Raw genomic sequence first — 26,909 nt, forward strand, 5'->3', positions numbered from 1 at the left:
CCCACTCCACTTCCAGTCTTTCTTGGAATCACCTCCCAAATAAACTTCTAGTCCTCAAATCCAGGACTTAGAGTCGCCTTCTGGAGGAACCCAAACTAAGACATTATTGTATATCATCTAGTGATAGTGTTAAAAGCGTATATTTAAGGCCCTGCATTAATTTGAGCATGAGCCAAATGGCCCTGCTGGTCCTGGTGGAAGCTCCAGATAGGAGGTAGAGCCTTAACTCTGGGTATGACAGGTCAAAGCAGACCCAAGCCATTGGTTTGAAGATGCTAGAATGTGTAACCAGTATGGAAAGAGTCACTGGTGTGAAAAGGACCACATGGGCCTCTGGTCAGTCATGTAGCCAGATGCCTACAAGCATCTCTCTACAGATGCCTCTTGTAGAGAAGAGGCACTCCCCTGCTCAGGCCTCAGGAGAGAATGATGTTCTGCTTCCTCCCCACCTTCCAGGGCCCTGGGGCACCCAGGTGCCTAGCTGAGCGGGATGGGTTGTATCCTATTGGATAAGGGCTTGCACTTCAGCCACCACAGCTGGAATGGTGGAGATGCAGGTGCAATGATAGTAGCAATGGGATGAATCATAACTTTATTCCAGGGAGGAGGTGAGTCATTGGGACTGGGGTAATCAGAGTCTGGAGAGGCCATCCATAAAGTGTCTGCTCCATTGCCTGTTAGGGTTTAGGATTGCTGACTCATTAATGTCAAGTTTATTAGAGTTGTTAGCATTAATGTCACTGAGACTGGGAAAGTCAGGCTCAATAGATCTAGGCTCCATTGAAACTGTTTCAGGTTAATTTGGGTTTGGGATAATTTTGGGTCAATTAGAATTGTTTAGGGAATCTGGAATTTAAGTGTATTTAGGATTTCTTGGGTTTTTTATGGCCTTTTGGACTGAAAGGGTTTAGAGTCATTTAAAGCAAATTTGGATTTTAAAGGTGCTATAGGGAGGTGTAAGGTTTAAAATCTTTTACAGTCTATTGTGATCCTTAGGGTCATGTAGAGCTGTTTGAGTTAGTTTAGGGTCACATGGGATAATTTGGGGCTTAGGATTTTAAGCATCATTTAAGAAACCTGAGGATGTTTAGTGCTGCTTAGGATTTAGGGTCTAGTTTTGTTTAGGATCTTTGAGGACATTTTAGAATGTAGGGTTGTTTTAGTTTTCTTAGGATCCTTTGGGGCCATCCAGGTTTATGTGACTTCTCTCCTTGTTGTTCAGAGTGTGATTTGTGAACCAGCAACAATGGCATCCCCTGAGAGTTTGATAGTAAGACAGGGTCTCAAGCCCCACCTCAGATCTACAGAATCAACATCTTAACAAGATTCCCTCAAGAAGGCCTCTCTTCTAGCACAGTGCAGGGTCATGTGGGACCATTGCCAGTCATTAGAGCTTTAGGGTTTTTAGACACATTAGCCATTGGGTCATTGAAATTATTGGATTCTTTAAAGTCCTTAGAATTAGGGTCATTTTCATCATTCAGGGTATTTTATGTATTTAGAGTTAGGATCATTTAGGAGGCAAAATATTGAAGGTCTTCTAGATATTTCCAGTGTTTAGCTTCTACTTGGATTGCTTAGAGTTTTGAAGGATGTTTTATATCATTTGGCATCATTTAAAGTCATTGACATTCACTTAGGGCTTAAGTCATTTTGAGTAATTTACTTCTCTTCAGGATCTTCAAGATTATTTGAAGTCTTAGGCCATTTCAGGTATTTAGGATCACCAAGGGTTTAGGATCATTTGCAGTAATTTATGGTCCATTTGCAGTGATTTGTGGCCCATCGGATAGTTTGGGATGTTCCAAAGTCATTTTAGGGAGTTCCCTAGTGGCCTAGTGCTTAGAATTCCAGGCTTTCACTGCCATGGCCATGAGGCACAGCCAGAAGCAAAGAAAAGAAAAGTCATTTTAAGAGGGATTATAGTGATTGTGATAAAGAATTTGGGTCAAGACCTTGAGGTTGTTAACCTTGGTGGTCTTCGCATTTTGAGGTCTTTGTGTTTGGGGTACATCTGGATATTCATTTGTTCATTGCACAAATATTATCAAGGTGCCTACCAAGAGTCATGTCCTACTCTGGGTGTTGAGGTTACCCTCATAGAGTTTGGGTTCTAGTGGAGAAAATAAATAAATCAACGATGCCACCTGAAGTTCAAAACCACTGGCATGGAATTTACAAGGATCTTCAGGATCCTCGAGTTTTTCTAGGGTGGGGAGATTCTAAGGGCATTTTAGGATCACTTAGGATCATTTGAGTTATTTTAGTATTATTTATTGTTGGAAGAGTGTGCATATGTTTTTAGGGTGCTGGTAGATACCTGATTAAATTTATCAATTTGTTTGATAATTATCTGAGTCACTCCAGGAAGAATCTTCAATGCCACTATCCCCAGACATTATCTTCCCTAAAGCCCTTGGGAAAAGTACTTTGAGGGAATGTAGGTCAAACTTCCTGGCTCAGACCTCCAGGTGCATGAGACAGGATCGGGAAATAGGGAGTGTCCTGTGTGCTAGAGTGGGGTGAAGCATACATTTATCCAGAATCTACCATAAAAGGCTTTGATTAGCCAAGCAGGCCTTGCTTCTGGTACCCAATTCTTAATAAAGAGAACTTCAGAATGTGAGAAACTGAAAGCAGAGCAATCTGATGGTATATTCTGGTGAACCTCAGGTTTCCAGAATTCATGATAGGCATTTTTTTTCTCCTTTTGAAAGCTTTTGCTTGTCCAGTTCCTGAAAGGAGCATTGAGAGTACAATTAGAAAGTGAGTTTGGTGTCCAGTGTGACTGAGACTAAACACAGGGAGCTCCTGAGTTTCTCACAAGGAGACTCCATCCTTCAGCACAGTCAAGACATCAGAGTGGCTGGTTTTCTCAAAGACCTTAGAACTATGGATGTGATCTTTCCATTCTGGTGTCTGTATGTGTGTGTGTGTGGTGCGTGTACATCGCACACACACACACACATATATGGTTTTGGCATATAGAGACTGCATTTCAGTTGCACGATGGGCCTCGTGTTACAACGGGATTTTGAAGTCTTGTGCTTAGAGAAAACTGACACTGGCAGGGAGATGAGAGCCTAGCTGGCTTTAATCCTCTGGCCATTGTTTTCATTGTTTTGTGTTTTTACATTTACATGTGCTTTTGGACACACTAAACAGGAAATTTTAATCCAAAAGCCAATGTAGGGAATTCCCTGGCAGTCCAGTGGTTAGGACTCTGAGCTTCCACTACAGGGGGCACGGGTTGCATCCTTGGTAGGGGAACAGAGATCCCCCAAGCCATGTGCCGTCAAAAAAAAAAAAAAATCCAATAAATAAAACATAATCTCACCACTCCAAGGTAACTTTTTCAATAGGCTTTTATATATAGGCCTGCAATCATACTGAACATGCAATTTTATTCACTTTATGTAATGTTTTCCAATCTTTCTAAATAAATGTATAATTATACTTTTAATGGCTGCATAATACCCATGTTTATGGTTTTTATTTTACCTGCAGCATTATCACAGAAGGAAAGAAGAAAGAAAGAAAAAGTCCTACTCGGCTTTGGCTTTTTTTTGATTGAGGTATACCTACTTGGTTTTTTATTGGGATTAATTAGATCAATTTGAAGAGAGTTGCTATCTTTCCAATTCATAAATGAAGTATACCTTTCCATTTTTAAATTTTATTTTATGATCTTTTATTGCTGATACATAGAAATAAAATTAATTTGTATATAGTCACATTGTTTTAGCAACTTTGTAAAATCAATTTATTGTTTCTAATAACTTCTCTCTAGATTATTATGACCACTTTAAATTCAACTTTTATTTGTTGGTTTCTTTTAATGGGTCATGGATGTTGTAGTTTGCTCTTTTTGCTTAGTTAACTTAAGGGTTTTGGCCAAACTACTTATATTAATTTTTGTGATGACTCATGTTATTGCCAAAATTTGGTGAAGGAACTTTTTAAGTTAAACAATACATTACATTTCTGTAAGTATGTCCCTTGCCTTTAAAAATCTTTCTTTGGGGTCATTTTGGATTCCAGGCTTTTTATGGCCCCAGACATTCAATATTGGCTATGTGTGGGAGTTCTCATCAGCATTTTGTTCCTGAAATTACACTCCAGGCATCTCTGAGACATAATTATTCCCATTAGTAAGACAGCCCACGCTGTCCTGTTCCTTCTGATCCAAGCTTTGGCACAAGCTACCCTCCGGGAGCCCAGGTTTCTCTCAGTGGAGGATATTTTAAGAGACCCAAATATAGGTGCTGCTGATCCCTTAGATGGTTCTGCAGACACGGGTAGTGTGACATTCAAAGTCACAAGTTAGTGCTAATGTACCCAGTTTTAAAACTCCAAAAGAAAAATGGATTTTGCTCTAATGCAAGAACATTTAAATCAGCATTATCAAAACAGTGATATATAAAATATCCATATTATATTCTGCCGTCCACCGAAACATCGGTTTAGATTTCAGTTCTAGCCTAAAGCTTAAACTTAACATTTAAATTCCAAATTACAGCTTTTCTTAAAAATCTCACATATTAAAATTGTGATAAGCTGCCTTTTGGCCAATGCATAGAGTGACCATATATATCATCCACAATGGGACATTTTGAGAGCAAAAGGGGGTGCTATTAATAGTTACACTAGAGCAACAGACATAAATTGGAATTGTCCTGAGCAAACCAGGACTTACAGCCCCTACCAATGAGCCCATAGTTTTAAACTTCTAAACTTATGTACTTAAAAAGTATATATTTATAAGGTATTATTTCTATAAAGTTAATTTACATAGTTATTGTTATATAATTACATACTTAAATAAAAGTAATCATTTTTATTTTGTTTGGTTGGGTTTTTTTCTCCCCTGCATTCCCCCCACTTCCTGTTTTTCTTGGTTTTAAAATGAAAAGAGCAATGTCAATTTTATCCAAGTTCAATTTTCAGTAGGTTTGCTTGCATCTAAAGCATTCCAGCAAAACCTACTCAAATGTATTCAGAACTTTAAAGTCTGGTGCTCACAGCAAACTCCATTCAGTAAGAGCTTCATTACCTAAAATGGATACCAATAAATTATTTCATAAAATCTGTTTTCATAAGGCAAGACAAAAACTGCCGACTCCTTTGGCAGCGGCTATTAGTATTTGTTGGGTGACTTCAGGCACTCTTAAATTCTATAAAGTTTACTGCCTGATTTGGGGTCTTGGTGGGGCCCCAAACAGACCATTTATCTTTTGTTTATGTTGCCTACATCCAAATACTGTACAGTACAAAAACCTCACTGCCTTGGAAGTGTTACCTTGGAAGTGTCTCCTCATCTATTTCACTTAGTTTAGTTAATTCAGCACCTAAAAAGCTACTGCTTGGAGTGAAAACTCTGAATGTAAGAAATCAAAACAACAATTAAAGGGGAACCACCATTATCCAAACTTTTCTCTCTTTTAAGTACCTATAAGCATTGTTCGGCAGCATTGATAAAAATCTTGTCTTGGTTGCTACCTTTTTCTAGAGGCCAAATTATGTTGGTCACTCTTTATGCTCCATGGCCAGATTTCCTAGAAAGACAACTGTCAATCACATATTTAAATGTTATGAACCAGCCACACAACGTCTCTCTGTGTTTGTTAGAGTTCTCCAGAGAAACAGAACCAATAGGATGGAGAGAGATGATAGATAGATAGATGATAGATAGATAGATAGATAGATAGATGATAGGGATCTACTTTAAGGAACTGGTTCATGCAATTGTGAGAGCTGGGAAGTCCAAAATCTGAAGGGTAGGCTGGCAATCTGGAGGCCCAGAGAAGAGCCAATGTTGCAGCTGAAGACCAAAGGCAGACTGGAGGCAGAATTCCCTCTCCCTCAGGTGAGTCAGTGTTTTTCTGTTACAGCCTTCAATTGATTGGATGAGGCCCACCCACATTATGGAGGGTAATTTGCTTTACTCAAAGTCTATTGACTTAAATGTTACTCTCATCTAAAAACACCATCACAGCAACACCCAGACTAGTGTTTGACCAAATATCTGGGTACCATGACCTAGCCAAGTTGCACATAAAATTAACCATCACGCTTGTCTCACACCATAGCGTGGAACTTGGGCCCTAGTCTAAAGGTCTTAGGCTTGGCAACCCCTGGGGGGTTGTGCCTCCAACAGAGGCAAGCCCAGGTCCCCAAACCCTGACAGTGGCTTGGTCATTTTACAGATGAGGAAACCAAGTCCTAGAAAAAGGTTCAGTGAATTGGCCCCAACGAGCCAAGGGTAGAGTTAGGACAAAAATCCAGCCTCACTGAATAGCTGTCCGCAGCTGTTTCTACAATTCTTGGCTCCACCAGGGCCTGAACTCAAGATTCAAAGGGAATTTTCTCATTTCACTTCCTTTTTGGAACATTAGAACCAAGTCAGAGTGCCAGTCAAACCATAAACTCTGAAAAGAAAATCAAAGCGTCTCCTGGATGCACCTTCACTTTCCCATCCCCAACCCTCCTGTAATGCAGCGGACACGCACACACCTGTCCGCCGGGGACCTCTCTTTGAAAGTGCTTTATTCAACAAGATCTAAGTCAGGTGCTTTAAAACATATCAAAATGTTACAGAAATTCACAGCTCCCTACTGAGGACTTGCCAAGTTACATTAAGATACCTAAACACATCAGTTTATAACTTCAGAACCAAACATTGAACGAGGTCATGTACCATTGCTCGAAAAGCAAGTTATGATTAAGAAGAAAGATACTTCACAAAGCTAAATCAAGTGAGGAAACCCTTAAGAAACACTAGCAGTAACACACCAGGAACCATCAGCCTGGGAAACAGGTCTGCAATCGCCGGGGAGACTCCACAGGAAAACTGAGGCTCTCCTTTCACAGCTTGCCCATGTCTGGTGCCTGGCTATAACACAGGGGGCGCTGTGACCTCCCATGACAGGGTAAACACTGTCAATTCCCTCTGAAAGAAGGGGTGCCACATTTGTCTTTATTTTTACCTCTCTAGGAGATCATTCTTCATCTCATCTGCCTCCAACAAGACTTTGTGTAAAACAATTTTCAGAGGCTTGACTCGAGAATCTGTACTGCTGCAACAGGTGTTCAAGGAGATCTCTGCCTCCTACCTTGGCCCTCACATCATGGTTTTGTCACTATGAGGCACTGGAATTCCTTTGTTCATATAGGAATTTCTCTTGGAGATGTATCTATGGCACCATGTTCTCTGTGCTACAGAGCTTTGAAATAGTTTTATTTTTTAAAGAGAGCTTCTCTTTCCTTAAGAGAGCTTCCTGCTTTTCTCTGGTCCATTTCTCCTTCCAACCTCCTAACACTGAAATAACAGCCCAACTCCAAAGAAAAGAATTCTTGCCAAGACATGTTTGCATCTGAGAACAGAGTTTGTTTCTTGAGTGTTTTTGTTTGTTTGTTTTGGTCTTTATATCCTAAAGTCTTATCTACAGAGATAAAATGTCTTTATCTGGAGGTCCCTAGGAGAGAGTATTGTTTTCTTTCTGGTAGAGAGGAGGGAAGGGTGAAAATATTTCTCCTTGAAGTCTCAGACCAAAACCTCAACCTCAGGGCTCAGCATTTGTCACAGGGGTAGGTGGCTAATCCGAGATTCTTCCACCTCAACCTCAACTCACAAAGTCCACAAGTCTGGAGACCAGTGTACACATTCCTCACCAGTTTGCACAGGCAAACCTATTGTTTGTGCTTTTCAATCCCTCCCCAAGGTAACCACTCCCCCCCACCACAAAATTTAACTCCTCACCTTCCCACTAATGTGATGACTAAGAATGTGACCTTGTGCTTAATTCCATCATCACCAGGGGGACTGGATCCCCTTCCCAACGATAAACTCAGGTTTTTCCTTCATTTGATCACCTTGTAACATAAGCCCCTGGAAAAAGACTCAGATGTGGCTATGCCGCTTTTCACAAGTGAGGAAAAACCCTGTAAATTGGCCTTTTTGTTCTTCGCACGATTTCAGGTTCATTGCACACAATTACATAAACCCACACAAATCAGTCCAGGAGTTCAAAGCTGCAAGGCCATGTGATACCAGTGAGAAAATCCAGCTCCACATCACAGCAGAGGGTCTCTATTTCAGTTGCTGCTATTTCAAAGAACCTTTCCAAAATTCCTGACTGGGTCATTAGTACGTGAGAAATGATTTCTAAACAGGGTGAGCCAAAATGGAAAAGTGCGGCCTGCATTAAGTGGAATGTATCACGTAAGATGCGATTTCCCCTCAATTCCATCCCAACCCCCCATCTTTAAAAAGCCAAGTCTACCTCAGTATCACTTTCTGAGAAAGTGATCTGGCAAATCTGACATTTTGCAACACTCCCATATTTACCACTATCATATTGCTAGTGCAAATTAAAGAGAACTTTGATAAACCAAAAATGGCTGTCCAATAAAAGTTAGCCATTAGTAATTTGCTTTGTGGAAAATTTTTTCCCTAGCCACTCAAGGAAGATTACTGGGGCCAACAAAGGCTTTGAACATTCAAAATAAAAATAACCGGAAGAAAATTTTCCAAGTCATTTCTCAAATGCAAAACTCAGGAAGTATGTTTGCATTCACAAAACTGCCCTTTCCCATCTGTAACAAAGGAAGCCTCTCCCCGGGCCCCCATTTTTTTCTGTGCATTTTGCAGAAGCCCACTGAGGTGTATGATTGAGGCTAAGGCCCTCCAGATTTCCAGTCCATCCCCCACAGGGCTGGTGGCTCTCCCCACAGAGGAGGTAAGCTTGCTAAGAGATCCTCAGCAAAATGCCAGGTAGCAGCATGCCATCCTTTTGAAAGTTAACAGTGAGACTACATGGAAGCCACAGGGGCAGGTAGGGGGCAAGGGTGCCTGGGCAGGAACAGCTCTGCTGCAAAGGTCCACTGTCCTTGCAGGCACGGATCAGTGGCTCTTCTTTCCTCAACTGCCCAGCTCTCCAAACCTTCTTTGGAGAAGAGGTGGAGAACAGATGGGGAGCTTCCCTACTACAACAAGGCTCAGTGTTAAGAGCTTCTGGCCTTGCTTGGTTGACCTCCACAGCCAGGCACCTGCTCCAAGCATCTATCTGTTGCTCTTCAAACAGTATCCGTTGTACTGGAGCTGAGCTACCTGGCGATCTTACCAATGGGGGCCCAGAAGGACAGACTCTTCCTGCCCTTCCCCCTCCATTGGAATCTCTCTAAAGATCACCCAGGTGGCTGCTCAGAGAAGCTGAGAGAGAAGCTCCATCCTATCTACACACTCTCATGGGGCAGCCCAAGAAGTATCCCTTAACCCCACACTTGGTCAGTAGCAGGACAAGTCTTCATTCTTAGAGTCCATCTCCACACACGACGTGAGGGCAACTTGCAAAAATCCAGTGGTTGTAAAGTATTAAGCCTTGACTTTGCAAACGCAGGGCCTCAGCTCCAAGTGCAAGAAGACCACTGGATATGAAAATGGGCTGGGTTTACAGGCACCTGTCATTCTGCGAGGAGCCTCCACATTTCTCTAAGGAGGGAAACTTCCCAGCCATACAAGACCAGGCGCCATGTACAAACCAGTGAGGCCTGTTTCATAAGATACTTCTTTCAACTCAGGGAGGCCCCAAAGAGTTGGGGTCATCAGCTTGGCATGCTGAGACAAACATCAGGCTCCCCTGTCTCCTAGAGGTAGCCAGGGAGGTGGGGGCGGAGGCAGAATCCATTCTTTACTGGCATCACATATGTCCTTGTTATTTAAAACAATTGAAGTTTCCAGTGTAAAAACCTGTGGGCTTATTGCATCTACCCCACTGATGGTTTATCTTTTTCTTTCCATCAGAACTGCCCCAAGGGCATGGTTTGTTAATTAATTTGTTAACTGCCAAGGATCTCACACTTGCAGATCCTTCCTAGGGATACAGGGAGAGTATCTATTAACATAAAAATACCCCAAATGGTGAGTTTGCTGGGCCCACTTCCCCTTCTAAACACAAGCAGACATGTATGGCTGCTCCCTGGCACTTGAGGGGAGAAATCTTTTCTTCAACCTAAAACCCCTCAGATCGGTGACTCCTCTGATTTTCCTGCCCACAAGCAGAATATCTGCCAGCCTCATAGCACCTGTGCTGGCTGCTTGGAATTGAATTGCATGTGAATATATCATGTGGGCATGTGGATATGTACCATGTGCACACACACGTGCACACACACATTTTGGGTTCTTCTTATAATAAAAATGGAAAGTCCTCGTGAGTAAAGGAAAGGAGCAGGGAAAAAAAGGTCAGGGAGTTAGTTGTCTGCTGGCTTCTCCATGGTGGTTTGGGAGCTGGAAAGGTTTGCATTTAAACGTTTCCATGGAAGGCGCCCAGCTTCCTGTGAGTCTTCTCAGGTCAACAATGCCCTCCACGGCGTCTGGATCCCCTCCCTGTGGCTCAGATTGTTGCTGGGGTCTCGGCTATCTCCTCCAGCCTCTGCCGAATCATTAGCCGGAGCACGGTGTACCTGGGGACAGAACAGCTTCGGTGGAGAGCAGAAAGCAACACACTCCTTCTCATGACCCTCCCCCATCACTTGGGTCACAGTGTGGGCCAAGTGTCCCAACCCTTTGCTTCTCTCACTGGCCCACTCTTGAACCACTTCGTTACTTGTGTTCATTTCCACAACAGGATGAAAGGGACTGAAGAGGCTCACACCAAGCTAATTATTTTACTATGATTAAAAAGTCTGGGGAAGAAGAATGAGAAGGTGAAATAACAAGAACAGTAATAGGGATTCCCTTTGCTGAGTGTTTACTCTGCTCAAGGCACTATGCATAGAGTATCATATAATCCTCACCTAGGCTGGACCATATGAAATTGCCATTACTTTTACCACTTTGGGGGAGCCTACAAAAATGACAACTTCATAAGGTTCAATCTAATATCAGTATCTGCATTTTGCCAAAGACACTATAGCAACTACCAGGCATGGAGGTCCATGGCTTAGTGGTGAGTATGGTTTTTTCATCCCTTCCCTGAATTATGGTAATTCAGATACTGGAGTGGGCACTGTTAATGCAGGGCTAACGTGGCTTTGCACTGCACAGCAAAACTATTTTTAAAGTTTGGCACATAGTAAGTGTTCAATAAATGTTAACTGCTATCATATTATTATCATCAACACAGAAAATGTAGCATTGACTTTAGAGGCAAAAAAATCAATTTTTCTGCCATATCTATGAAACGCAGCTCTACTTTATGACTAAACATGACCAAAAAATAACAAAATCCTCCCCAGAACGAAGTTTTAGTACTGGACTTTTCAACCCAAATGCAATTTCCAGAAGAGAAATGTTAAAAAGGGAGAAAGGATGTGAGGAAGGGATTTTAGGGTTACTCTGCTTAAATTTCCACTGCCGAGACAACCTTCCTGAAATCCTTGGAACAATTTTATGTCCCACATCAAAATGAGAAGTTGAACGAGAAGCAGAACGACCAACACACCGATGTTTCAAGTCCCCACCTGAGATCTGAGATCTGGCATTGTCAATGGGAAGCCCCCTGAACACAGTCCCAGGCCCAGACGGCAGCTCCTCACAGCCCCTGCAAGGTTCCTGAACAGAGACTCTTCTCACTGAGGCCTCAGGAGAAACCCAACCAGCCACCCCAGGGGCTATGCTTACTTGCGCATCAGCTTCTTTACTTCCCGATCTTCTTCCTCTTGGAGCTTCTGAATGAAGCTTTTAAGGACAGGCATCTCAAACTTTATATACTGAGCCACCTGGGGAGAAAAAAGTAAGTCTGGGGTGCAAGACCCCTCCCAGCACTATTCTAATTTTTTTTGGCATCTCTCTCATATAAGGCACAAAGCCTTGGGAAATCTATTTCTGCACTAATCCGGGATTTCCTTAAAGGCAGGAGCCAAGCCTCATTCTTCTCAAGGCTGGTATAGAGTCTATGATGAAGATCACTTCATTTACATGATAACTTCATCTCATAACTTCTCATTTTTCATCTCATGTATCCAATCCATGAGAGGTGATGTCAAACATAGAAAAGCACTTTCTCTTGTCAGGCATGCGGAGAAGACTAGAACACATAATATTCAATAAACCTCTCTGCTCTCCCCTAAGAGAAATTAAGGAACCACGGCTCAGAATGATGATTTGTGCCTCAAGGCTCAAACAGGCATCCAAATGTGAACTGCCTCCTGAGAGGCTATAAGCCTGGGGGTGGCTCCCAGGTGAGCTGAAGTTAAGCAGCCACTCTTCCTCCCTCACCAGAACCCTCACCCTGTTCTACCAACTCTTCTCTGTGGGAGAAGTATGTTTCTTCACGCTGTTAATGGTGGGCTCAGCTATGTGACTTGCTCTGGCCAATGGAATGGGTGTGTGGATGTGATATACATAAAATCCAGGTGGGGGCTTCAAAGGAGCTTACATGGTTTCTTGCATTCCAGCCATCTGCCATGAGAAGCATACCTAGGTAGCCACTGCCTCTTACCCTCGGTCTCTGAATAAGACATGCAATGTCTACCTGAACTGAACCCATAATCTAAAGCAGAACCGCTGCTACCAGCCTACAGAATCTGGAGCAAGAAAGTAAATGTTTACTGTTGTAAGTGACTAAGACTTGGGGAAGTTTGTTGCTATAGCAAAAGCTATAAAATCACTGCTAACTCTTTGAAGTTGCTTGGAAAAGGTTTGCAGAAACTTTTCAGCCCTCTTAAGTACCCCAGAAAGCCTCAAGAAATTTATTCCTTCTATGGAAATCATTTTGTGCCTGAGCTTTCTTCCAGTTAACCCCCACAGGGCACACCCTCAACCTAGCTTCTGCATTCATTATTGTTTCAAGAAAACCTGGTGTTGAGAAATAGCAACAAAACAGGGCCTGATCATTGGTCAAAAAGCCAAGCTATACCCCAGTTGTAGTTTATCCAACCAAATCCCCCACCCTCCGGGGACAGACATCTGACTGAAAAGGGACTCACATCATAGGTGACTTCCTCCACCTGGTCCTTCTCCATAAGGAACACTTTGGAGACTTGCTCACATGGGCCCTGGAGGATCCGGGCAATCAGGGGGTAATCAGTGTTCTTCAGCTTCTGTTTCTCTGGAACCACACACAGCCAGGAGCAGCCCTGAGTTGCCTGAGGTCTTTCTCACCTTAAGTGGTTGTCAACTCAAGGGCCCAAATGGACCAGGCACCTCAGGAGATGTAGCCATACAAGTCAGGAGACTGATTTGTAAACGAACAATTCAACAGTTCAAAGCAACTGTTACCGCTCCCCTACCCCTCAACAATACTTCCATGCCTCAAGCCCTTTGGAACATGCTGCATTAGAGAATCTGGTTTTCTCTGTGCTTTGAGAAAATCCAGTTCTTTTTTTAATAGGCAGTTATGTTTCAGGGTTAGTTTACTGACCGTATATGGCATTCCCCGGTGGACTCATCCAGCAAGCTCACCAGCCTTGGAGGCAAACAACATTTGGAAGTTTCCAAAACCCAAGCAACAAGCAAATGAGGCAGAGATTTTTTTTTTAACTTGCTATTTTGAGTTAATTAAAAGTTTTAAGTATACTGTGTTCTTTATACTTACCACCACTGGTATGGACCACATACAAAGCAAACTCTTCCGCTGAGTTCTCGATCTGAATCAGGAAGGAGCAAAAGATACTTGCTGAAAGCATATATTTACATATCCTAACTGTGGCCATTTCTTCTTCTTGAACACTGCAAAGCTAAATAAATGATAGGCTCTTTTGAGGGGAGGGCTATTTATCTACAGCATTTAAATGTGGTGAGGAAATGGGGTGGTAACATTATCAATAATAATAGGTAATAAGAGCTAACATTTATTGCACCATGCCAGGCACAGTTCTAACAAACTCTACATGTTTTAACTCATCTAACATGACAACCCAGTGAGAAATAAAATATTGCTTGCCATATCAGTAAGCAAAGGATGTCACAGTCATCAGCAATTGCAGCCACCTCCGATGGTGAGCTGGTGAGCCCTGAGACGACTCAGGAAAGAAACAAAGAATACCTGCCATCTTGCAGCCATCAGACTGCAGCCACTCCCAACGGTGAGCCCTGAGGAAACTCAGGGTGAGAAAACAGGATACTGGCCCCCAGTAGCTAAGGTGTGTATCAAAGGAATGATTTCAGTGAGCCCAGACTCTTGCATCTTTCTATATGTAGGAAAACGCTAAATTCCTTAACTTGAGATACCTGATTTTCTTTAATTAACAATAATCTTTTGACATTCAGACTACCTGCCCTTTGTGACAAAACTCCTATGTATCCTAGCTTCCCCTTCACCTCCTTGGAGCAGTCCTCTCAGGGTTACTTGAGATGCTGCCTTCTGGGTTTGAAGTCCTAAGAATATTCGCTGAATAAAACATAACTCTCAACTTTTAGGGTGTGCAATTTTTTTTCAGTTGACACCAGTAATGGGGTCCTGTTAACCTTATTTTACAGATGGTGAGGCAGAAGCACAGGGAGCTTAAGTCACTTGTCCAACTCCTCCAACCAGCAGGTGATAGATAGAGATTCAAACCCAGAGCCTATGCTTTAAACCACTAGGACACACTGGCTTCTGTTAGAAATAAGAATACCTGGTTTCCAAAAGACTTAGAAGGGTATTGTGGAAAACATACAGAGCAACAGGACTTCAAAAACACTCATGCACTATAATTTTCACATCTATTGAAGGCTCATCAAAGTAGGTTCCCCAAATGCACAGAAGTCGATATGTGCACGGAGCCCTGAACCAGTCATCAGGTCCAGGGTCCTTCTCTGGAGGCCCATAAAGCACCTGAGGGCTTCAGTGGCACCAGAATCCCAGTAAGCCTTGTGGAACAGGTTCCCTGGTCTCATCTCCGAGTTTCCACTTCAGTGGGTCTGATCTGGGGCAGAGGGAGGCCTGAGAACCTACTTTTCTAACAAGCTCCCAGGTGATGCTGATGTCGTGGGGTCTAAAGAACCTAAACCCTCTCTGCCCTGTGCCCCCCTTACCACACACTCTCCATAGCCCCCACCTCTACACTTCTGGGGGCCCCAAGGCACACATGCCACTGTCTGAGGCCAGCCAGCAGAGGGAACTTGCCTTAAATTTGTTGAGCAGCAACTTCAGGACCTGTGGAGTGGTCATGGTGCTGTTGATGCGGACATTGGTGATGGAGCCATAGGCCGGCGTGAACACCGACGTCTGTCAATAGAGGGGTCCAGCTCAGAGTGGGTGTACAGACAAGGATGGGGCACTAAAACCCAGGTGTCCTGGCCCTGTTACCTGGGGTAAAGGGACAGGGACAATGGCACTCAACCTGTGCTCCCTGAGAGTCCTCTGTCCCTTACAACATAGAAGCACTGGGCTTTGATGTCAATAAAGAGCCCTGGGCTTTGCCTAGCTCAGGAGCTCGCGCCCACCCCACTGCAGGAGGCTTGAGGGATCTGAGCTTGCCAAACGGCAGCACTGAGGAGGGAAAGAGGACCAGATAAGGGAGGCACTCCCTCCAAATAAAACATGCACAAAGGCCCTTCTACTACGACTTCAACATGAGGAGGTCTGTGACCACTCTTCCATGATGCACTTGTTTCTGGGGCCAGATTCAAACCAAGCAGCAGGAAGGAAGAAGAGTCAACTAGCTTGGGGTGGGGTGGGTGATCTGAGTTCTGCAGCTCTGTTTCAGGGCAGCCCTTAACTCACAGAGAAGTCAGGCCACATAGCAGCTGGAGGCACATGGTGCAGAAAGAGAGTAACACGTGGATGGGGGGGTTTCTGATGAGGGCTGTTTGTGGGGTCATCTCGCATCTCACCCACTGAGCCAGGAAGAAAGGGGGCAGGGCACAACCATTAAAAGAATGACACAGCCATTAAGAACAGGATACCACAAAAACTGGTTAGAACCTACTAGGCCCAAGATGGCAGAAGATTTGACTTCCAGTAGACCTTCACCTCATTATACACTCATTGTAATACATTAGCATCTAAATGACACACCCACTGGTGCCATGACAGTTCCGAGGTCGACTATAGAAGGCCAAAAAGTGGGTGGTGGCCCAATTCATGGAAATCCCCACCCCTTCTCCAAGACAGAATACTCCTCCCACTTACTAGCCTATGAAATTACCCAGCCCATAAAAACTAATCACCCCCACAGCCCAGGGCTGCTCTCATATTCCCGAACGACCCATTGCCTTGGGGCCACCGGACTCACCTGAGACCTAGGACATGACCATCCTCTTGCACCCCATTTTTTCCTACAACACCATCATTTAGGAGGGCTCCTGATCAGGAGGCCCTTATCGCTCTCAGAGCCAGCAGAGCCTGCAGCCCACTCACGACCCAAAGACTGAGTGGCTTCCCAGGAGTCTGCAGCCCTGAGGTGGCAGCTGCCCAGGAAGGGGTTTTGCCCCCACTGGAGCTGGCGCTTGCCCCCTGCCACCCTATCGCCTCTACCTTGTGGTTGTAGAAATGGCCGTTGATGGAGAAGCGGTGGCGTCTGATTCGCCGCTGGTCGCTGGGTGTCCTCACATTGCCACGACGACGTACCCCAACATCACTGCGTGTGCGCATCAGTTGTGGGGTGTCTTCCTGCAGGGACTTCAGGGCCCTGGAGTCTGGGAAGGAAGGGGAAGATGAGTTCTGTCTGCTTGGACCTGGGATGTGGCAGTGTGCACAGAGTACCCTCTTCCGGACCTATGCTACAGCACCTAGAGCTTCCTCAAAAATATATTGTATAAAAACAGTATTTCCTGCTGGGGGAAAAACATGATGCATAATTTACCAAGAAGCAGTACAGTGACAAAGTTCAGAGCACAGACTCCTAGGTTCAAACCCCAGCTCCACCACTGTCATTGTAGGCGAGCAAAACTTGCTACCCCCGAATGTCTCTGGTATGCTGAAAACAATCAAGCCCCAAAAGACTGATAACTGAAACATAGCCTGCTATATCATTAAACAAAGGATATCACGGTCATCAGAGATTGCAGCCACAGGCGATGGTGAGCTGGTTAGCTCTAAGGGGACTCAGGACGGAAAAGAACACCTGCCATCTAGCAGCCATTACACTGCAGCCACTCCCCACAGTGACCCCTGAGGAAACTCAGGAGGTGAAAACACAGGATACTGGCCCCAGATAGCTGAGGTTCCTATCAAAGTAATGATTTCAATGAGCCCAGACTCTTGCATCTTCCCATACACAGAAAAGAGCTAAATTCCTTAACTTGGGATACTGGTTTTCTTTAATTAACAATAATCTTTTGACATTCAAACTACCTGCCCTTTGTTGCAAAACTCCTATGTATCCTAGCTCCCCCTTTGCCTCCTCAGAGCAGTTCTCTCAGGGTTACTTGAGATCCTACCTTCCAGGCTTGGAGTCCTAAGAATATTCGCTGAATAAAACATAACTCTAAACTTTTAGGTTGTGAACAATTTTTCAGTCAAAAAACTCAGGAAGAAACTCTGCCTTTTCCCCTAACTGCCTAAAGAATTTAGATAGCGGGCTTATTACTGGACTAGAGTTATCACCAGAGACATCTGCAAAGAATATGGGCTAAATGTGGCGAGGGAAACTCTTAGAGATCAGAGTCCACCCTGTGTCACACTGTCTTTGCAGGCCCAGCAAACATTTGTTTACCAAACGTTTGTTTTCCATCTCCATGTGAATTGCCTTCCTCCCCTGAAGTCCCAAATCACTACCCCCAACATCCTCTTTTGTCTTTAGCTGAAGATGGCAGTTAAGGTGAGGGCATCATCAATCGGGAAGATGGCGGAAGAGTAAGACGCGGAGATCACCTTCCTCCCCACAGATACACCAGAAATACATCTACACGTGGAAAAACTCCTACAGAACACCTGAACGCTGGCAGAAGACCTCAGACCTCTCAAAAGGCAAGAAATTCCCCACGTACCTGGGTAGGGCAAAAGAAAAAAGAATAAACAGAGACAAAAGAATAGGGACGGGTCCTGCACCAGCTGGAGGGAGCTGTGAAGGAGGAAAGGTTACCACACACGCTAGGAAGCCCCTTCGCGGGCGGAGACTGCGGGTGGCGGAGGGGGAAAGCTTCGGAGCCACGGAGGAGAGCACAGCAACAGGGGTGCGGAGGGCAAAGCGGAGAGATTCCCGTACAGAGGATCGGTGCCGACCGGCACTCACCAGCCCAAGAGGCTTGTCTGCTCACCCCGCGGGGCGGGCGGGGCTGGGAGCTGAGGCTCAGACTTCGGAGGAGCGCAGGGAGAGGACTGGGGTTGGAGGTGTGAACACAGCCTGCAGGGGGTTAGTGCACCATGGATAGCCGGGAGGGAGTCTGGGGGAAAGTCTGGACCTGCCGAAGAGGCAAGAGACTTTTTCTTACCTCTTTGTTTTCCTGGTGCGTGAGGAGAGGGGATTAAGAGCGCTGCTTGAAGGAGCTCCAGAGACAGGCGCGAGCCGCGGCTAACAGCGCGGACCCCAGAAACGGGCATGAGACGCTAAGGCTGCTGCTGCCGCCACCAAGAAGCCTGTGTGCGAGCACAGGTCACTCTCCACACCTCCCTTCCGGGAAGCCTGTGCAGCCCGCCACTGCCTGGGTCCCAGGATCCAGGGACAACTTCCCCGGGAGAACGCACTGCGCACCTCAGGCTGGTGCAACGTCCCGGCAGCCTCTGCCGCCGCAGGCTCGCCCCGCATCCGCACCCCTCCCTCCCCCGGCCTGAGTGAGACAGAGCCCCCGAAGCAGCTGCTCCTTTAACCGCATCCTGTCTGAGCGAAGAACAGACGCCCTCAGGGGCCTACATGCAGAGGCGGGGCCAAATCCAAAGCTGAGCCCCAGGAGCTGTGCGAAGAAAGAAGAGAAAGGGAAATCTCTCCCAGCAACCTCAGAAGCATCAGATTAAAGCTCCACAGTCAACTTGATGTACCCTGCATCTGTGGAATACCTGAATAGACAACGAATCATCCCAAATTGAGGAGGTGGACATTGAGAGCAAGATTTATTATTTTTTCTCCTTTTACTCTTTTTGTGAGTGTGTATGTGTATGCTTCTGTGTGAGATTTTGTCTGTATAGCTTTGCTGTCACCATTTGTCCTAGGGTTCTATCCGTCCTTTTTGTTTGTTTTTTCTTTAAAAACATTTTTTCTTAATAATTATTTATTTTAATAACTTTATTTTGTTTTATCTTACTTTATTTTATTTTATCCTCTTTCTTGCTTTTCTTCCTTCCTTCCTTCCTTCCTTCTTTCTTTCTACTTTTTCTCCCTTTTATTCTGAGCCGTGTGGATGAAAGTCTCTTGGTGCTGCAGCCAGGAGTCAGTGCTGGGCCTCTGAGTGGGAGAGCCAACTTCAGGACACTGGTCCACAAGAGACCTCCCAGCTCCACATAATATCAAATGGCGAAAATCTCCCAGAGATCTCCATCTCAACACCAGCACCCAGCTTCACTCAACGACCAGCAAGCTACAGTGCTGGACACCCTATGCCAAACAACTAGCAAGACAGAAACACAACCCCACCCATTAGCACAAAGGTTGCCTAAAATCATAATAAGTCCACAGACACCCCAAAATACACCACCAGACGTGGACCTGCCCACCAGAAAGACAAGATCCAGCCTCATCCACCAGAACACAGGCACTAGTCCCCTCCACCAGGAAGCCTACACAACCCACTGAACCAACCTTACCCACTGGGGACAGACACCAAAAACAACGGGAACTACAAACCTGCAGTCTGCAAAAAGGAGACCCCAAACACAGTAAGATAACCAAAATGAGAAGACAGAAAAACAAACAACAGATGAAGGAGCAAGATAAAAACCCACCAGACCTAACAAATGAAGAGGAAATAGGCAGTCTACCTGAAAAAGAATTCAGAGTAATGATAGTAAAGATGATCCAAAATCTTGGAAATAGAATAGAGAAAATGCAAGAAACATTTAACAAGGACCTAGAAGAACTAAAGATGAAACAAGCAACGATGAACAACACAATAAATGAAATTAAAAATACTCTAGATGGGATCAATAGCAGAATAACCAAGGCAGAAGAACGGATAAGTAACCTGGAAGATAAAATAGTGGAAATAACTACTGCAGAGCAGACTAAAGAAAAAAGAATGAAAAGAACTGAGGACAGTCTCAGAGACCTCTGGGACAACATTAAATGCACCAACATTCAAGTTATAGGGGTTCCAGAAGAAGAAGAGAAAAAGAAAGGAACTGAGAAAATATTTGAAGAGATTATAGTTGAAAACTTCCCTAATATGGAAAAGGAAATAGTTAATCAAGTCCAGGAAGCATAGAGAGTCCCATACAGGGTAAATACAAGGAGAAACATGCCAAGACACATATTAATCAAACTGTCAAAAATTAAATACAGGGCTTCCCTGGTGGGGGCAGTGGTTGAGGGTCCGCCTGCCGATGCAGGGGACACGGGTTTGTGCCCTGGTCCGGGAGGATCCCAAATGCCGCAGAGCGGCCGGGCCTGTGGGCCATGGCTGCTGGGCCTGTGCGTCCGGAGCCTGTGCTCCCCGGTGGGAGAGGCTGCAGCAGTGAGAGGCCCGCATAGCACAAAAAAAAAAAAAAAAAAAAAAAAAAAAAAAAAAAATTAAAACAAAGAAAACATATTAAAAGCAGCAAGGGAAAAACAACAAATAACACACAAGGGAATCCCCATAAGGTTAACAGCTGATCTTTCAGCAGCAAGTCTGCAAGCCAGAAGGGACTGGCAGGACATATTTAAAGTGATGAAGGAGAAAAAGCTACAACCAAGATTACTCTACCCAGCAAGGATCTCATTCAGATTTGATGGAGAAATTAAAACCTTTACAGACAAGCAAAAGCTGAGAGAGTTCAGCACCACCAAACCAGCTTTACAACAAGTGCTACAGGAACTTCTCTAGGCAAGAAACACAAGAGAAGGAAAAGACCTACAATAACCCAAAACAATTTACAAAATGGGAATAGGAACATACATATCGATAATTACCTTAAATATAAATGAATTAAATGCTCCCACCAAAAGACACAGATTGGCTGAATGGATACAAAAACAAGACTCATATATATGCTGTCTACAAGAGACCCAATTCAGACCTAGAGACACATACAGACTGAAAGTGAGGGGATGGAAAAAGATATTCCATGGAAATGGAAACCAAAAGAAAGCTGGAGTAGCAATTCTCATATCAGACAAAATAGACTTTAAAATAAAGATTATTAGAAGAGACAAAGAAGGACACTACATAATGATCAAGGGATCGATCCAAGAAGGAAAAATAACGATTGTAAATATTTATGCACCCAACAAAGGAGCACCTCAATACATAAGGCAAATACTAACAGCCATAAAAGGGGGAATCGACAGAACACATTCATAGTAGGGGACTTTAACACCCCACTTTCACCAATGGACAGATCATCCACAATGAAAATAAATAAGGAAACACAAGCTTTAAATGATACATTAAATAGACGGATTTAATTGATATTTATAGGACATTCCATCCAAAAACAACAGAATACACTATTTTCTCAAGTGCTCATGGAATATTCTCCAGGATAGATCATATCTTGGGTCATAAATCAAGCCTTGGTAAATTTAAGAAAATTGAAATTGTATCAAGTATCTTTTCCGACCACAACGCTATGAGAGTAGATATCAAATACAGGAAAAGATCTGTAAAAAATACAAACTATGGAGGCTAAACAATACACTACTTAGTAACGAAGTGATCACTGAAGAAATCAAAGAGAAAATAAAAAAATACCTAGAAACAAATGACAATGGACACACGATGACCCAAAACCTATGGGATGCAGCAAAAGCAGTTTAAGAGGGAAGTTTACAGCAATACAATCCTACCTTAAGAAACAGGAAACATCTCGAATGAACAACCTAACCTTGCACCTAAAGCAATTAGAGAAAGAAGAACAAAAAAACGCCAAAGTTAGCAGAAGGAAAGAAATCATAAAGATCAGATCAGAAATAAATGGAAAAGAAATGAAGGAAACGATAGCAAAGATCAATAAAACTAAAAGCTGGTTCTTTGAGAAGATAAACAAAATTGATAAACCATTAGCCAGACTCATCAAAAAAAAACGGGAGAAGACTCATATCAATAGAATTAGAAATGAAAAAGAAGTAACAAATGACACTGCAGAAATACAAAAGATCATGAGAGATTACTACAAGCAACTCTGCCAATAAAATGGACAACCTGGAAGAAATGGACAAATTCTTAGAAATGCACAACCTGCCTAGACTGAATCAGGAAGAAATAGAAAATATGAACAGACCAGTCACAAGCACTGAAATTGAAACTGTGATTAAAAATCTTCCAACAAACAAAAGCTCAGGACCAGATGGCTTCACAGGCAAATTCTATCAAACATTTAGAGAAGAGCTAACACCTATCCTTCTCAAACTCTTCCAAAATATAGCAGAGAGAGGAACACTCCCAAACTCATTCTACAAGGCCACCATCACCCTGATACCAAAACCAGACAAATATGTCACAAAGAAAACTATAGGCCAATATCACTGATGAACATAGATGCAAAAATCCTCAACAAAATAGTAGCAAACAGAATCCAACAGCACAATAAAAGGATCATACACCATGATCAAGTGGGGTTTATTCCAGGAATGCAAGGATTCTTCAATATAGGCAAAGCAATCAATGTGATACACCATATTAACAAGTTGAAGGAGAAAAACCATATGATCATCTCAATAGATGCAGAGAAAGCTTTCGACAAAATTCAACACCCATTTATGATAAAAACCCTGCAGAAAGTAGGCATAGAGGGAACTTTCCTCAACATCATAAAGGCCATATATGACAAACCCAGAGCCAATATCATCCTCAATGGTGAAAAACTGAAAGCATTTCCACTAAGATCAGGAATAAGACAAGGTTGCCCACTCTCACCACTCTTATTCAACATAGTTTTGGAAGTTTTAGCCACAGCAATCAGAGAAGAAAAAGAAATAAAAGAATCCAAATCGGAAAAGAGAAGTAAAGCTGTCACTGTTTTGTAGATGACATGATACTGTACATAGAGAATCCTAAAGATGCTACCAGAAAACTCCTAGAGCTAATCAATGAATTTGGTAAAGTAGCAGGATATAAAATTAATGCACAGAAATCTCTTGCGTTCCTATACACTAATGATGAAAAATCTGAAAGTGAAATCAAGAAAGCACTCTCATTTACCATTGCAACAAAAAGAATAAAATATCTGGAAATAAACCTACCTAAGGAGACAAAAGACCTGTATGCAGAAAATTATAAGACACTGATGAAAGAAATTAAAGATGATACAAATAGATGGAGAGATATACCATTTTCATGGATTGGAAGAATCAACACTGTGAAAATGACTCTACTACTCAAAGCAATCTACAGATTCAATGCAATCCCTATCAAACTACCACTGGAATGTTTCACAGACCCAGAACAAAAAAATTTCACAATCTTTATGGAAACACAAAAGACCCCGAATAGTCAAAGCAATCTTGAGAATGAAAAATGGAGCTGGAGGAATCAGGCTCCCTGACTTCAGACTATACTACAAAGCTACAGTAATCAAGACAGTATAGTACTGGCACAAAAATAGAAATATAGATCAATGGAACAGGATAGAAAGCCCAGAGATAAACCCACGCACATATGGTCACCTTGTCTTTGATAAAGGAGGGAGTAATATGCAGTTGAGAAAGGGCAGCCTCTTCAATAAGTGGTGCTGGGAAAACTGGACAGGTACATGTAAAAGTATGAGATTAGAACACTCCCTAACACCATACACAAAAATAAGCTCAAAATGGATTAAAGACCTAAATGTAAGGCTAGATACTATCAAACTCTTAGAGGAAAACATAGGCAGAACACTCTATGACATAAATCACAGCAAGATCCTTTTTGACCCACCTCCCAGAGAAATGGAAGTAAAAACAAAAATAAACAAATGGGACCTAATGAAACTTCAAGGCTTTTGCACAGCCAAGGAAACCATAAACAAGACCAAAAGACAACCCTCAGAATGGGAGAAAATATTTGCAAATGAAGCAACTGACAAAGGATTCATCTCCAAAATTTACAAGCAGCTCATGCAGCTCAGTAACAAAAAAACAAACAACCCAATCCAAAAATGGGCAGAAGACCTAAATAGACATTTCTCCAAAGAAGATATACAGACTGCCAATAAACACATGAAAGAATGCTCAACGTCATTAATCATTAGAGAAATGCAAATCAAAACTACAATGAGATATCATCTCACACCAGTCAGAATGGCAATCATCAAAAAATCTAGAAACAATAACTGCTGGAGAGGGTGTGGAGAAAAGGGAACACTCTTGCACTGCTGGTGGGAATGTGAATTGGTTCAGCCACTATGGAGAACAGTATGGAGGTTCCTTAAAAAACTACAAATAGAACTACCATGTGACCCAGCAATCCCACTACTGGGCATATACCCTGAGAAAACCATAATTCAAAAAGAGTCATGTACCAAAATGTTCATTGCAGCTCTATTTACAATAGCCAGAAGATGGAAACAACCTAAGTGTCCATCATCGGATGAATGGATAAAGAAGATGTGGCACATATATACAATGGAATATTACTCAACCATAAAAAGAAACGAAACTGAGTTATTTGTAGTGAGGTGGATGGACCTAGAGTCTGTCATACAGAGTGAAGTAAGTCAGAAGGAGAAAGACAAATACTGTATGCTAACACATATACATGGAATTTAAGAAAAAAAAAATGTCATGAAGAACCTAGGGGTAAGACGGGAATAAAGACACAGACCTACTAGAGAATGGACTTGAGGATATGGGGAGGGGGAAGAGTAAGCTGTGACAAAGTGAGAGAGTGGCATAGACATATATACACTACCAAACGTAAAATAGATAGCTAGTGGGAAGCAGCCGCATAGCACAGGGAGATCAGCTCGGTGCTTTGTGACCACCTGGATGGGTGGGATAGGGAGGGTGGGAGGGAGGGAGATGCAAGAGGGAGGAGATATGGCAACATATGTATATGTATAACTGATTCACTTTGTTATAAAGCAGAAACTAACACACCATTGTAAAGCAATTATACTCCAATAAAGATGTAAAAAAATAAAATAAATTTCAAACACAGACACAAAAATAGGTGAGGGCATCAGCCATTTTGGTGAGTTACTCAGTTTTTCTGAGTAACTCTCCCAAGTTTACATGTTATTAAACTTTTGTTTGATTTTCTCCTGTTAATCTGTCTCATGTCAATTTAATTCTTAGACCAGCCAGAAGAACCTAGAAGGTAGAGAAAACTGTCTTCCTTCCCAACACCATATATCACTAACTCTCTGTGCCTCAGTTTCCTCATCCATACAATGAGGATAACAATAGCACCCACCTCATGAGATTGTTGTGAGGGTTTAAATAAGTTAATTCATTTAAAGTGCTTAGAACAATGTCTGCACAGGATAAGCACGATATAAGGACTTGCAAGATAATGTCGACCTGACAATATCTAACAAAATTGCAAATGCACATAGCCTCAGATCCAGAAATTCGATTTCAAAGAATCCTACAGACACTGACAAATGTGTGAAATGAGACATGTATAAGGACACTCTACACTTTTGTTTGTCTAAGAGACTAAAGATGACTTAAATGTTTATCAATAGGGAGCAATTAAATTATCATTTTTTTCATACAATGTAATACAGCAGAGCTGTAAAGAATGCAGAAGTTCTCCATGGGTTTGTATGGAACAATCCTCAAGACAAACTAATAGAAAAGGGATGTGCAAAATGCAGCCACTTACATTAAAATGGGAAGAAAAGAAATGACATCCAACCATTAAGCTTTGTTGGTGTGTATTTCCTTGTGCTTGCAAAGAGTATCTTGGGAAGAATGCCTTCAGTTTGCTTCTAGGGAGGGAAACTCAGTGGGTGGATGAGATGGGAAACTTTCAATTCTTTTTTTAAATAAGTTTTGAATATTGAACCATGTGAATTTTGTTTTCAAAACATAAGTAACAGTGTACAACATTCATCACATCAGTCTTCACACAGTCGGCCCCAAACTAGAGGATCCTCCCACCATGCATGTACCTGTGGGACTTGATGTCTGATCATTCTCAGGCAGGGCATCCACCTCTGAGATTGGAATGTTGGGCATGGTGAGGGGCTTCAGGATAGTGCTGGTGAGCAGAAAACAAACAAAAGGTTCAGCCCCTGCAGAAGAACGCCCCCAGTCCCACCCCACCCCACTCGTACAAAGGGAGCACTTGGCCTGTGCAAGGCTGGGTACCAGCACACAGCAGGTGACAAAGGACATGGTAGGCTGTGCTGAGTGTCTCATGAGGCTGGTCCAGTTCCTGGGCTAAGCACTGGGCAGGGAAGGGGAGTTCTGGAGGGAGAAAATGCTTGTTCCCAGTATTTGCAGCAACATGAAGTCCAGGACAGAGAACAACAAAGAACACTTGTGTGGTGCCTGTGCTGAGTTTCTAAGCACGTACAAATTCTATAGCTTATTTAGAAAACCCTAATAATGGTCATTTACTTCTAGGGACAAGATTCTAGTTCAGACCAACTTCTGTTGGAGGAATAACTCAGAAATTGCTTCTACCATCTAGCAGAAACGGAAAGTAATAGGTTGGCTGCTACAAGAGTCAGGGCAGCTTTGGAAGTGGCCCTGATGGCAGTGTTCTCAGGGTTGCTGGAGAAAGGGTCACAAGCAGGCAATCTGAGTTGAGACCTGGTATTGCTATGATAGCTGGAAAATACTCCTCAAAGCCTAAAAGTACAGTGGCAGTTCAGAGAAACACATCGAAAATCAACAGAGGATTTGGCCAGAAAGGAGAATAATATTTAACCAATTAGGACCATCCCATGTTGAGAAGAATGCAGGTGCCCTGGTGAAACAAAGCAGGACCCTGTGGGGGCTTCCCAGGAACAGACCCCTGTATCCCGCTCCTCTTGTTTGTA

The 26,909-nt window shown here is 43.1% G+C and overlaps 1 protein-coding gene across 2 annotated transcripts in view; it reads right to left on the reverse strand.

The window, feature by feature from the left end:
• Positions 1-9,826: 9,826 nt before the first annotated feature.
• The window catches only part of RASSF2 (Ras association domain family member 2), a 45,542-nt gene continuing 28,459 nt past the window's right edge, over positions 9,827-26,909 (reverse strand). For both annotated transcript variants that reach the window (XM_060031191.1, XM_060031193.1), the window contains 7 exons: positions 26,034-26,122; positions 16,404-16,564; positions 15,051-15,152; positions 13,539-13,590; positions 12,931-13,052; positions 11,624-11,721; positions 9,827-10,464 (listed from right to left, as the gene is read on the reverse strand). In XM_060031191.1, the coding sequence (XP_059887174.1) occupies positions 10,395-10,464; positions 11,624-11,721; positions 12,931-13,052; positions 13,539-13,590; positions 15,051-15,152; positions 16,404-16,564; positions 26,034-26,122 (694 nt within the window). In that variant the 3' untranslated portion in view covers positions 9,827-10,394. The remainder of the gene's footprint in view (positions 10,465-11,623; positions 11,722-12,930; positions 13,053-13,538; positions 13,591-15,050; positions 15,153-16,403; positions 16,565-26,033; positions 26,123-26,909) is intronic.

This window comes from Delphinus delphis, chromosome 15 (genome assembly GCF_949987515.2).
Source record: "Delphinus delphis chromosome 15, mDelDel1.2, whole genome shotgun sequence".
Taxonomy (NCBI): Eukaryota; Metazoa; Chordata; class Mammalia; order Artiodactyla; family Delphinidae; genus Delphinus; species Delphinus delphis.